A 12865-nucleotide genomic window follows, 5' to 3' on the forward strand; every position below is an offset into this window, starting at 1 on the left:
GTTTCGTGACGCACATGCACTAATAATGCATAACCACTTTTAATTAGTTTATCATTTAGATGATGTCACATGAAAGAAATTGACATGCTAAATTATTATGCGAAAGATTCTTTTCACACTTCAATGTTACCCAAATAATACTTATTGTACTTATCAAAAAAAATAATAATAATACTTATTGTAATTATTATAGTCTATTTTTATTAGGTTTTAAAAAATAAATTGAGTAATACCTAATAATAAAACCTTAAACCTAAACAAAATAAATTAATATTGATCTTGCTAAATGAATCCTATCATCACTTACAAATCCATTAAAAAATTAATAATAAAAGGAAAACACATGTCGATATCACAATACAATATTTTTATTATACATCAATCACAACATATTATGTTAATCCAGCTCCATCAAGGACACTAGTGTTCTCGATGAAGTTAGGTGTATAGTTGTGGCTCATTCAGATATTTTGTTCTTGTAAGTCCAAGTCTAATGAATAAAGTGTTACTATGATCACATCAAGGTGAAAATCGTCAATTCAAATCATCCCTTCTACCCATTTTTTTACATAAAAAAAAAATAACAGTGAAAATTGAAAAGTATTATGTTTTCAAACTTATTCATAAAAAATGATTTAAAAGGGATTTTTTTTTTAAATGAAAAAAATAGCTTTTATCTTCTTCTTTTTTTTCCCTTTATTTTAATTTTTAAAATATTATTTTAAAATGAAAAAATAGCCTTCATCTTCTTCTCTTGTTAATTTTTTCCAAATTCAGTTTTTTCTTTTTTCTTTTTTTTCTTTTTCTTAAAGCACTAAACAAGCCAACAATAATAGTATACTACGTTTTCCTTACTCATTGTCAAGTCAGCCTTAACTAAAATGGGACTGTCCCAGTCCCACCTTTCATAGTTGCCTTCGTCTATAAGCACGGTCCCTCCCATGGTATTCCTTCTTGGAAAGCCTTAAGAACTTGGGAAAAAACTTTATCTCTTCTTGCCTCACTCTCAGTCTGTGATTCTGTCTTTGTGCGTGTGCAATTGAGAGAGAGATGGGAGGGAGGTATTGTTACAAAGATGTGTGGCCCTTCACAGCCATGGTGACAATGGAGTGTATCAACGTTGGGTTAAACACTCTGTTCAAGGCCGCCACTTTACAAGGGATGAGTTACCATGTCTTTGTTGTCTATGCTTATGCTATTGCTGCTCTTGTTCTCTTTCCTGCACCTTTTATCTCCAGAAGGTCTCTCTCTTTTTCTCATCTTCTACTATTAGAAGTGTTACAAAGTTCAACAAAATTAGACATGGTCTAATTGTTAAATTTCCATGTTCCTTTTCATATGCTTTTGCAGATCAAGGGTGCTTCCTCCCCTTAACTTTTCCATAATGTCCAAAATTGGTCTTCTTGGAATCATAGGGTACAGTTTTTGGGTTTACAAAACAAACCCATGTTTTTCTTTTGGATGAAGTTTAGCTTATTTTTGTTGATGTCAGTATAAGAAGTAAGAAACCCAAGAAATTTCTGATTGTTGTTGTTTCAATTTTTGTGTTAAATTTGGTCTGAGACAGGAGTTCATCTCAGATCATGGGATATACAGGCATCAATTACAGTTCTCCAACACTTGCTTCAGCCATCAGCAACTTGGTGCCAGCCTTTACCTTCATACTTGCCATCATTTTCAGGTTTTTTTTTGTAAACTTTTTCCAACTTTCACTTCATGGTTACCAAAGTACCCTCCTCATGTCTTAAACATCAAAATCAAATGGCGCAAATATTAAAGTTTGGTTTGGTTTGGTTTGGTTTGTGTTGTGTTGTCCAGTATGTAGATGTTACACGAGCAAAAAACCTATCCAAAATTCCCTTGTGTCAATCACTGTCCTGTTTTGTCCAACTTTATCTTATGGTAAAGTTGAAGAGAGTTACGTGTTGTTGAATTTTGCAACTTGTTAAAGGGTACAAGGGTCGCTGTAATGTAACTCTGTTTTGAGAGATCCCTTTCTTGGGTTGCCTAAAGAAGTATCTTTGGTAAAAAAATAAAAATGCAGTTTTTAGAAAATGTCAAATTAGAACCCCTGGGATGGGTAAGAGTAACGTGTAAGTTAACCTCAGATTGGAATTTTTACCCGAGCCTAGACTATCGAGTATGGACTACGGACAAAGACTCAAAGTTCGTGGCCTAAGTCATGTAATCAGCCCAGAAGAAAACAAAATTGTTTTGCTGTAGTGACACGGAATTGTTTGCCACAAACAATTTGTTTTTTTAAATTTGTTTGCCACAAATCTTAGGACCTAAAACCTTTTTAAATTGTGATTTGATTCAAAACAAGATTGGGATCCCCTTCTCCACTTAAAATAAATTAATATATTTTTTATTAAAAAAATTCAATTTTGCATAGATTTATTTTGGCACTTTTTTTTATTAATTATTATATACCAAACACAATATCATCTTAAGAAAATTTGAAAAAAATTGTATGACTCATGTTCGTGCACTTAATTTTCACTTTCACTTCTCTTATATGTGGGGGTGTAGGAAAGATGATTAGTGGTCAGTTTTTTACTTCTTCTTTTTTCATTTCTTTTTTAGCTGTTAGCATACAAAATATTAAAGTTTTGTTTGTGGTTAAAATGTTTCTTGACCTGGATAAATATCTTAATAATTGTAGCTCAAAATTTATATATATATATATATATATATATATATCTCTCTCTCTCTTAATAATCCAAATAGTTTAATGATAATGACCACTAACTAAACCAATTTCAATGAAATTGTCATCCTATTGGCCTATGGTCTTATCACTTGAAAAGTTGGGTCAAAATCCTTCTCAAAGTGGGCCACTAACTACTTTTATTATTCTCACAATTTTTGTTTTTTTTTTTTTCTTCTCATTTTGGGCGGCATCAAAAGGATGGAAAAGGTAGCATTGAGAAGCACAAGCAGTCAAGCAAAAATCTTGGGCACCATAATATCAATATCAGGTGCATTTGTTGTGACTCTCTACAAAGGCCCGCCAATCGTCATTGCTCAAAAATCATCAGTTTCACTTAATCAACCTCTAAACTCATTAAAATCAAATTGGGTAATTGGTGGACTTCTACTCACAGCTGAATATATTTTGGTTCCACTATGGTACATTGTTCAGGTGAATTCATTTTTACCATTACCTAAAAGACAATTTCAGAATTTTTTTTCAATGTCTAGCACTAGATGAGAAGTGATACAAAGTAATCTTAAGCTTGTACTACTTGTTTTACAGGCACAAATTATGAAGGAGTACCCAAATGAACTTACTGTAATATTCTTTTACAATCTAACTGTTAGCATCATAGCTGCAGTTGTAGGTTTAATGACAGAAAAAAATCCAAATGCTTGGAGATTGAGGCCAAATATAGCATTGGTCTCGGTTGTGTGCTCGGTAAGAAACTAGCACGAGACTATTGGTACAGTTTGATTAGTAAAACAGTCTATCATCATTCCTTTAATGTCTTAATGAGAATTTCTCTTGTGTAGGGAATTTTTGGATCATTCATAAACAACACAGTTCATGCGTGGGCGTTGCGCGTGAAAGGACCTCTCTTTGTAGCAATGTTCAAGCCCTTGTCGATTGCCATTGCTGTTGCCATGGGTGTTATGTTCCTTAGTGACACCCTCCATCTTGGCAGGTATAGAACAAAGATTTTCACCCCCAACACAACCCTCCCCGCTCTGCTGGGGCAAAAGATGAATGTTAATTATTGTAATTAAGGTCTTTTTTAGATGAAACTTTGACTTATTGGATGGTAGTGTAGGGAATTTAACCGAAATCCCAACCTGTGAAAAACAAAAAATAGAGAAAACACATGCTAAAGAAAATAATCACACGCACAAGACAATATTTATGTGGTTCGGCAATTTACCTACGTCCACGGAGTTGCCAAAATTTCACTATTATCAGGGAAGAATACAAAAGTGCAGCTACAGTTTTTTCTCTCTCAAAAACACGGCAACACCACAAACCCTAATCACACAATTGCATTTTATACACAAAACGGGCCAAAAAAAATTTTCCCAAGGGTGTTGCCCCTGGACCTCCAAGAGGCTTGTCCATGAACGCTCCGACTTGGGCCTATTGGCCCAAGCCTCCAATCCACGGACCAAACATCAGAAAATCTCCCATTAAAAACCATACAACATTATTCTGGTCGGGTCGTCAAACCGGTTCAAACAAAACTAAGCTCCACAAAGCCCAACAGGTAGCTAATCCCAAAGAAAGAAAACTCTAATTCTTAAGAAGATGCAAATCCATTCTATCCTTTATGTGAGACTTGGGACAGTTGCTAATCTCAACGACCTATCTTAGATTATTCCTTTCTGAACCTCCTTAGAAGATGTCTTTTTTGTTCCTTGTCTTATTTAAAGCTTCAGCACCAATGATGTATGTTTCCACTAAACAAAAGTAAGCTAGGAAAGATGTTTTCTGTTCCTTGTCTTATATTAGCTCCAGTGGCAATAATGTATGATTCCACTAATCAAAAGCCTATATAATAAATCAATGATCTAAGCCAGCATTATACTTGGGCGTAATGCATGCCCTCTAGACAATGGTCCACATCACACGAGAAGTTATTGTCATCTTTGGTTATTTAAATTAAAAAATTCAATACTGAAAAGAACTATACAATGCTCTAGTTTGGTCACTGTTTGTTGTCATTAATCAGTTTTCCATTTTCTTCTCTGCAGTCTTGTTGGAGCAACAATAATATCTTTCGGCTTCTACACTGTAATGTGGGGAAAAGCCAAAGAGGAGATTGGTGTGGACCATGAAGTTGGCAGCCTGGAATCACCATCTACCACTCAAAAGACCCCTCTATTGCAGAGCTATAAAGCTCAAGAGGTATAAGCTAAATGTAAGCAATTGTATCAAAGCATGCTACAAATTGTACAGCAACCAATTGTAGCATAGAGAATTATATAAATTTGCTTGTGGTCACTAGTCAGAGCACACCTTATATTACATACACAACTTTGAGGGATCAAAGAAGATCAGGCTCAATGAAATTCATACAAAGAGCAGCTTACAGCACATACCTGCAAACATCAAATGTGCCTCACTCTATATCGTTTTTTTTTTTTTTATATTTAATAATGTAGGGAATCTTTCTAAAGAAAAGCCATTTGGACTCATATGTTAGTACCATCAGCAAAGTTAAATGACAGAACATCCAACTCACAGTAAATGTCAGCACTCAGCAGTCTCCGTAAAATGTAAATGTAGCTTCAGCATTTGAGGTCCAAGAATTAAGACAAACACCAAGGTCGTATTTACCAGGAAAGCGAGGTGAACTAAGAACTGCAGATTTTATCACATTCACTTGTCAACAAGTATGTTAACTAAAGATATTGTCAACAGTACATGATAATCAAACACCTGTCTCGAAACTATTATGAATTTGATGGGACTTGTACCGTGCATATATGCGTGTGTAATGTGCATTCACCCAGAGCACAAAGTACATGCACGCAGTAGATTCTATCTACAAGAGAATGAAAGGTTCAGAAATTATTCACGCTGCATTTACAAGTATTAAAATGGTCAAGAAAGTTAAGTCAACTCCACCATAATGAAGGTTTAGTGCACTAATCAATATATAATAAATATGGAAGTAATATGAAGATAATCAAAAACCCACCAAAAAGGGGTGATATGCACTGTTCTTATAACTTTGCCAGGATACAAATTTGAAATTACATGGAAGATATTTTCGAAAAGTTTCTATCTTGGGGGTTAAAATTAACAACTGAAAATCATAAGAGGTTTGTGAACAGTGAAAACCAACCTTCACATCCTCCCTACTTTGTTCTATTCATTAAAACAAAAGGTGTGAATATAAATATAAATATAAATGAAAAATCTCACCCCCATTAATTAGACTTAAACGTTACAATAAGAATCACGTCAGATCCGTGGGGTCAATCAAACAATGAACTATGAGGATAGCTAAGGCTAAGGCAGGGTAATCTTCAGTGCCTTCCCCCTACAATCTTGAGTCAATCTTGAGGTCATCAGACATGGCAGAAGGTATGCAATGTGTTGCCAGAATATCTAAAGTTGCAGCCTTGGCAGTCTTGGTCTGTAGGACAACTATCTGCACAAAGTTTAAGACTTGCCATGGTTAAGAGAATGCATGCACACGTGTCTCTGTGTGTGTATGTGAGAGAGAGAGAGAGAGAGAGAACCTGTTGGTACTCTAGTTCAAACTTGAGATATTCTTCCTCGCAGCTCTCGACCATGCTTGCCAAGCTCTTAAGATTCTTCACAGGTTTACCATTGAAAGCATGAACCTACAAATACAAAAGAAAGATGTTAGCAAGTGCACTTTACGTCATTTCAGATATGTTATAAAACAAATGTTATACACATATTTCCTGACCTGAGTATTAACGATATCCTCATACCCAATATTAATGTCAGCAACAAGAACCTAGCACAAATTTTGAGGAAAAAAGCAATGAGTTCCAGATAAAATCGTGCACCAATATGGTGAAAATGAAATGAAATGTCATAGGAATGACAATGAGAGAGACTAAGAGAGAAACCTGAGAAATAACAACGAGTTGTTCATCTACCGATTCAGCCATTGCGTGCAGATGCTTGTCCAGCAGTTTGACTGGAGCATCAAATTCATAATCCTTTCCATACTGGAGATGAGTAAAAAAAAAAAAAAACAAGAGTTAAGAATTAACATAAAAATCCCTCTTATAGGCAGAAGCATAGAATTTACTATGTTAGGATCTCACATCTGCATTAGGGAATCATAAATAGGTTTCACACCCTTAAAACTTTATACATATCTCATTAACCAAGAGAACTTTATCTTTTCTTCTTCTTCTTCTTTTCTTTTTTCTTTTTTTTTTTTTTAAATAAGAAAATATAATGTTATTCTATAGACAAAGGATACGGCAATTTTTCAAAAGTAAATACATAAATAAATTATTCAATATTCACAGCATACATGATTCACACAATGTGCAACACGGAACAGGAGAAAATAGGACCTCAGCTTCTATAATGTCTCAGCATCCCTTCCGCAATCAGTACGTTAATTTGACAGGGGACACAGTTTTGTATTGGGTTTTACTAACGTATGCCCTAAGGGCATATGTTAGTAAATCATTTTAGGAATTCTTTTGTGGAAAAATGAAAAAGTAACTAACTGATATGACAGGTTTTTCAATTTTCTATAAAAAGTTTTCTAAAATGGATGGTTAATGTATACCCTATTACACTTTTTGAGTTACATGGGGCACACTAGCAATTGCAAGCACATTAGTCCCTGAGTGCCACAGTGACACCAGTTCTGATCAGCTGAACATTGCACCTGATATGACTAGGCAGACAAATTTAACCTAACAACATCAGGTTGAATTTTCAGCAATTCACTTGTTACCCAGGAATAGGGTTGCACATACACATAAGGATGCAACTCTACTGAACAGCAGAACAAACGGGTTCCAAAATCTTAAAAAATGCTAACAGAGGATAAATTAGAAGAGCAAAGAGTGGAAGGAGGGATCAAAACATAAAAGGATCACAATGTGGGCAACACTGCTGATGATTTCATTATGACCATTTATATAGTTGATACTGTACACTATTACAGAATCCAATCTCATTATAAAACTGAGCAGCTCATGCTTCTCAAACAATCTAACCTATGAACATAAGTTTTAGAGCCCCATCAAGCAGAAAGTATCGGACAAACAAAAGAAAAAGAACACACAAGTGCATCCAGATGCATTTCTAACCAAAGAATGATTCAACGAATTCTCTGATAAAGCAACTCAGAAATTAACAAAGAGAAAAGAAATAGAGAAAAAAGAAAAGAGAGAGAAAGCAATAATGTAGTGAGCTTAAATACACACCTCAGAACGCAGATATGGAACAGATACAGAGGTGAAAACAAATCCAGCAATAATGTAATAAGAAGGAGGTCTGCCCCTGATGTGTGCTGGGATGAGCCGCTTGTGAGTAGCGAGCTTTATGTTGAATTCAAGTACCTTGGAATCACGGAGAACTTTTACCAAGGCATAATCCCCAGTGTATTTCTGAGATACAAGATAACTAAAACCAATGCGCTCGCCTTGCCTGAATGGAACTAAAAAGAGGAAAAAAGCAAGAGTTAATAGGTCTTTCCAAGAGACTATTAAATTCAAAAAAAAAAAAAAAAAAAAAAAAAAAAAAAAAAAAAAAAAACACCCTTTAGTTACCCATGGAAGGTCATAGGTCTTTACAAGAGACTTATCAAATTCAAAACAAAATCTTCAGTAATTCATGGAAGGTCTTGGTTCATTGAAAAATTTTGGGCCACACTAAAGAGAATGACAATTATCTACAAAGGAGTGACCACACCACCTCCAGGTGACCCTTATAAAAGAGAACATGAGGTACAAAAGCACTTCAGACAAGCTTCAAATCTTATTATCATCTGCACTTTAACACAATCATCAGGGATCAAGTACAGGAGTTTTTTTTTGTAGAGAATAGAAACTGTTACTTTCTCTGACTAACAACTCAATAATGCACTTTCTTTCTCAGTCATCCTCAGATCTATGAATAGCATTTAATTTAATCAGAAGACTCCACAGTTGAGCAGCATCTCAATCAGCTGCCCTTGTTTAGCCATGAGCTGAAGCTAAGCTTCTGCCAATGTTCAAATTCTTCTGTTTTTCACTTATCCAAAAAAAGTCTACTTTCTATGGCTGCCAACAATCAACCTCTTAATTACACATTCTTCCTATTTTACCTATTAAGCATTAGCATCTCCAACTTACAGGAGAAAAAAATTTATGACAGGAGTCACTTTTCTACTGGTAAGTTAAACACACCCAAATACACAATGGATCTTGAACCCACAATCTCACTCTTCACCTCGCTCCAACAAGTGGAAGAGGTGCTTTTTGAATTAGAGCTCATTCACTTTTTATAGGTGTCACACTTTTGACACCCACATAAGTCTTGTCTCCAAATGACCATAAATAAATGTTAAACCCACAGAAATACTTTTAAAAATGCCAACTTATACGAGATTTTTATAGAAGGATATCATAGTAAGTTAATCATTCCTCGGAGTAAATGTTTCTTAAGACTGATCACTTACACATGAAAAACATACAGTACACGGTAGTAGCAACAAACTTTTGAGCTTAAATAATTACCAACAGGTGTGTGTGTGTGTGTTTTGGAGGGGGGGGGGGGGGGAGAGGAGTTGTTTACCTGTTCCGTCATTAGCAATATTAATCCCATCAAAGCTAAGGATAACATCAGATGGCTTCAGAACCTGAGATTCAGGAGCTGTAGGTTCAATTCTTCTGATACGGACACCCTTCTGATCAGATTCCATCCCCATTGCTATGCGTAGATCAGGATTTTCCATCTTCTGCCACTCAACTCCAAGAATTGGGAACCCTGACAAATTTCAAATGAACATAAGATTATACAAAGGATATGAAAATCAAGTCAATTATTCTAACAAACAAACAACCTCAACATTCAGCTATTCTCCCCGTTCTACAATTGCTGATCAGATGTGCAAGAGAGGAAAATATATGGATAAATAAGCTCTAAAAGGTTATAAATAATATATCTGCACTAACTTTTCTTCTTTATTATATTATTCTGGGTCTTTTACTTTCAGGGGGAACGAGGGTTGAAAAAGTAGAAGTACACTCTTAACATACCTGTATATGCCCCATTCTTCTCATAATCTTTAATGAAGTGCTCAATAACTGGTGTTGGTATGACATAACCAATGTTCTCCACATCTTCATGCTTAAGAGACTGAAATGCAATACCCACACACTTTCCCTTATCATTAAAAGCTGGCCCACCAGAATTTCCAGAGTTTATTGCAGCATCTATCTGGGAAAAAGCATGTTAGAGACAAGGGACAACAAAAAATTTGTCAATAAACAAGTAATATATGATAAGAAACAGTAAGTCTTAACAGAAGATAAGATCAAAATTCTATAACCTGGAGTCCGAGAAGTTCTGTTGATCCATGAACATAAGAAAGTATCTCAATGCGTGACACTACACCACTAGTCACAGAGATTGTGTCACCCCCAATTGGGTAGCCCACTACAGTTACAGCATCTTGGAGTGCAGGCAGATCTCCAAACTCCACAGGTGAAACTCCTTCCCAAAACTCATCATCACTCACTGTCAACAATGCTGAGGCATTGCAAAACAGGGGTAGGAAAGTACCCTTTGGATTATACATACATGAATTGGAACTATATCTTTTGCTGAGTTGTTAATACTATTTCTAAAGATTAACTAGAATTAAACAAGACATTAGGATTGCACATGACTGTAGAACCATAAATTGATGAATCATCAACATGTTCTTTCTCTTCTATTTTGGAGCACACCAGCATCTTGTACAAATTCATTTCATCATACATGCAAATTACGATTTCTTCAATATTTTTATACAACTTTTAAGAAATTCTATCAATTACGTATAATAACTACAAGATACCTAGTTGGATAAGTAAAAGATATTTGAGTTGATAAAACCATAGTTAATAATTCTTCTTCTTCTTCTTTTTTTCCCTTTCTATCTTTGATTAATTACCATTTAGATTTCTATTAGTACTATTGCAACCCAAGAACTAACCCTTCATGTCACCCAACAATCTACACATTTAGTTTTAAGCTGTTGGCACTTTCTTCCCAATCCAATTCATCAAAATCCATCACGTATGTAGTCATGTTTCTCAATAAAAGCAACTTCATACCCGCACACACTATCCCTTTGTTTGCAAAAATTGAATGGAAAGCTTAAAAAGACAACCATTTGCATAAAACCAGATACCAAATTAGTTCAAACTAACTAAAAAACAAACTTTCCATACCAATATCTCATTATGTCTTAAACACACTAACCCTTTGTTTGCAACAACAAAACATAAATGCTAAAAATCCAAACATTCTCAGTTTCTCACTATACTCAGATACTAAATCGCCTCAGACTAACTTAAAAACCAAACTTTCTCATACCATTAACACATTCAATCCCAAACACTAACCTTTGGCTTGCAAATACCTAATGGAAAACTTAAAGGCCAAGCATTTTTCCCAAAACACCAGACACCAAATTAGCTCAAACTAATCAAAAAACCAAACCTTCTCATACCAACATCACATTCATTCCCAAGCACACAAACCCTTCAGAAAACCCAGATACCAAATTAGCTCAAACTAACAAAAAATAAACCATTTGCGTACCAATCTCACATTCAGTCCCAAACACAACAACCCTCTACCTTTTTTTTGATAGGTATCAAACACACCAACCCTCTACTTGCAAAACTGAATGGAAAGCCCAACATTTTTCACCAAACCCAGATACCAAATTGGCTCAAAAAATAAAAACCCCAAACTTTCCCATAACAATATCACATTCAGTCCCAAAAACTAAACTCTTCATTTGAAAAAAGTAGATGAAAAGAAAAACATTCTTCACTAATCTCAGATACCAAATAAGCTCAAACTACCTAAAAAACCAAACTTTCCCATTACAACATCACATTCAATCCCATACTCACTAACCCTTTAATTGCAAAAAAACTCGATGCAATGCCAAACAATTTTTTTAAAACCCAAATACCAAATTAGCTCAAACTAACTACAAAACTAAACTTTCTCATACCAACATCATATTTGGTCCTATACACACTAACCCTTTCATTTGCACTAACTGGATGCAAAGCCAAACATTTCCAAAAAAAACCCAGATACCAAATTAGTTCAAATTAACTATAAAACCAATCTTTCCCAAACCAACCTTTATTTGCAAAAACTCAAAGAAAAACGAAAACCAAACAATTTTCACCAAAACCCAGATAACGAATCAGCTCAAAACAACCCAAAAAAAAAAAAGGAGCACAAAATGTATCCCATACCAATATCACATTCAGTCCCAATAGCCAACACAGTAGCCAAGTACTTAGTATCCGAACCCCGCTTCTTCAACTTCACCTGGGTATGGTGCTCCACAGAATGCGCATTGGTCAAGACCCTCCTTCCTCCGATGATAAACCCACTGCTACTCGAGCTGTACTGCCTCTTCCTCTGCCACATCAGCGAGAAATTCGGCTCCGTGTGAACGCAAAACACCTTCACCACCGCGTCCATCGAAGGCACCACCTTGACCACCGTCTCCCACTTCACCGGCTCCGAAACGCCAACCGCGTCCGACGTCGTAGCAGCTATCGCTGTTGCTGCTGTATTGGTCGTCGTAGAGTGGGTGAAGTCGCCGTTTTGGTCAGCGTGCCTTGAGCCGCGGCGTTCGGGTGAAGCCGCTATGTTTGGGCGCGGGTTCTTGCGCGGACGGGCCCCACCGCCGCGTCCTCTGGTGGGGGAGGATGAGGGGTTGTTTGGGTCGGTGGTACCGGGTTCGGTGGTTGGGATTGGAACGATGTCGTTTGGTGATGTTGCTGTGCTTGGGTTTTGGGGTTTATGATGACCCCGTTTTCGTTTCATACTGCTTTTTTTTTGGAGAGAAAAGGGATAAAAGAGTTTCCACTTTCCAAATGGGCTTGTAAAGTTGTAGACTTTAGAGGGATATTTGGTACTGTCTTATTCAAATAGAGCGATTGTTTTTGGTTAAGTTCACAGAAGTTGTTTCTTTTGTAATAAAGAGAGAAAAAGATTAGGGAGAGATAATGGGCTTGTGAGAAAGTAGTCAAAAAACCCAAGATCAAGGATCAAACAGTTGTGGATCTTAGAGGCTGACTTGACTAGACTATGAAACTTGCAAAGAGGGGTATGTAGTTGCAAAATATACTCGATGATGGGCCTTCTTTTTGTTTTTCCTTA

The 12865-nt window shown here is 35.9% G+C and overlaps 2 protein-coding genes across 3 annotated transcripts; one reads left to right on the forward strand and one right to left on the reverse strand.

The window, feature by feature from the left end:
- Window positions 1–845: 845 nt before the first annotated feature.
- LOC115976704 (WAT1-related protein At3g28050-like) lies at window positions 846–5237 on the forward strand. Of its 2 annotated transcripts, none has more exons than XM_031098158.1 (8): window positions 846–1241; window positions 1351–1416; window positions 1568–1681; window positions 2911–3145; window positions 3260–3418; window positions 3514–3665; window positions 4723–4876; window positions 5134–5224. In XM_031098158.1, the coding sequence occupies exons 1-8, from the start codon at window positions 1051–1053 to the stop codon at window positions 5194–5196; spliced, it is 1134 nt and encodes a 377-aa protein (XP_030954018.1). In that variant the 5' UTR covers window positions 846–1050; the 3' UTR covers window positions 5197–5224. The 2 variants fall into 2 exon arrangements, with proteins under 2 accessions (XP_030954018.1, XP_030954019.1); XM_031098159.1 differs by having other exon boundaries at window positions 847–1241; window positions 4723–4889; window positions 5134–5237.
- A 420-nt stretch (window positions 5238–5657) lies between these two features.
- On the reverse strand, window positions 5658–12634 carry LOC115976703 (protease Do-like 9). The gene is made up of 9 exons (XM_031098157.1): window positions 11950–12634; window positions 10014–10213; window positions 9721–9901; window positions 9257–9448; window positions 7906–8138; window positions 6580–6681; window positions 6414–6464; window positions 6220–6324; window positions 5658–6128 (listed from the first exon to the last, which is right to left on the reverse strand). Exons 1-9 carry the CDS (start codon window positions 12527–12529, stop codon window positions 6018–6020), a joined length of 1755 nt encoding a protein of 584 aa, XP_030954017.1. The 5' UTR covers window positions 12530–12634; the 3' UTR covers window positions 5658–6017.
- Between the last annotated feature and the right edge of the window lie 231 nt (window positions 12635–12865).

The sequence above is a fragment of the Quercus lobata genome, chromosome 2, assembly GCF_001633185.2.
Source record: "Quercus lobata isolate SW786 chromosome 2, ValleyOak3.0 Primary Assembly, whole genome shotgun sequence".
In the NCBI taxonomy this organism is placed as follows: Eukaryota; Viridiplantae; Streptophyta; class Magnoliopsida; order Fagales; family Fagaceae; genus Quercus; species Quercus lobata.

Bases quoted from the DNA above. Each gene is read 5' to 3' on its own strand.
- LOC115976704 (XM_031098158.1), top strand. From the start codon at position 1,051: ATGGGAGGGAGGTATTGTTACAAAGATGTGTGGCCCTTCACAGCCATG. The intron at 3,666-4,722 runs GTATAGAACAAA...TCTTCTCTGCAG, and splicing joins GACACCCTCCATCTTGGCAG to TCTTGTTGGAGCAACAATAA. The intron at 4,877-5,133 runs GTATAAGCTAAA...TTAATAATGTAG, and splicing joins AGAGCTATAAAGCTCAAGAG to GGAATCTTTCTAAAGAAAAG.
- LOC115976703 (XM_031098157.1), bottom strand. From the start codon at position 12,529: ATGAAACGAAAACGGGGTCATCATAAACCCCAAAACCCAAGCACAGCA. The intron at 9,449-9,720 runs GTATGTTAAGAG...GAAATTTGTCAG, and splicing joins GAAGAATGGGGCATATACAG to GGTTCCCAATTCTTGGAGTT. The intron at 6,465-6,579 runs GTTTCTCTCTTA...AATTTGTGCTAG, and splicing joins AACTCGTTGTTATTTCTCAG to GTTCTTGTTGCTGACATTAA.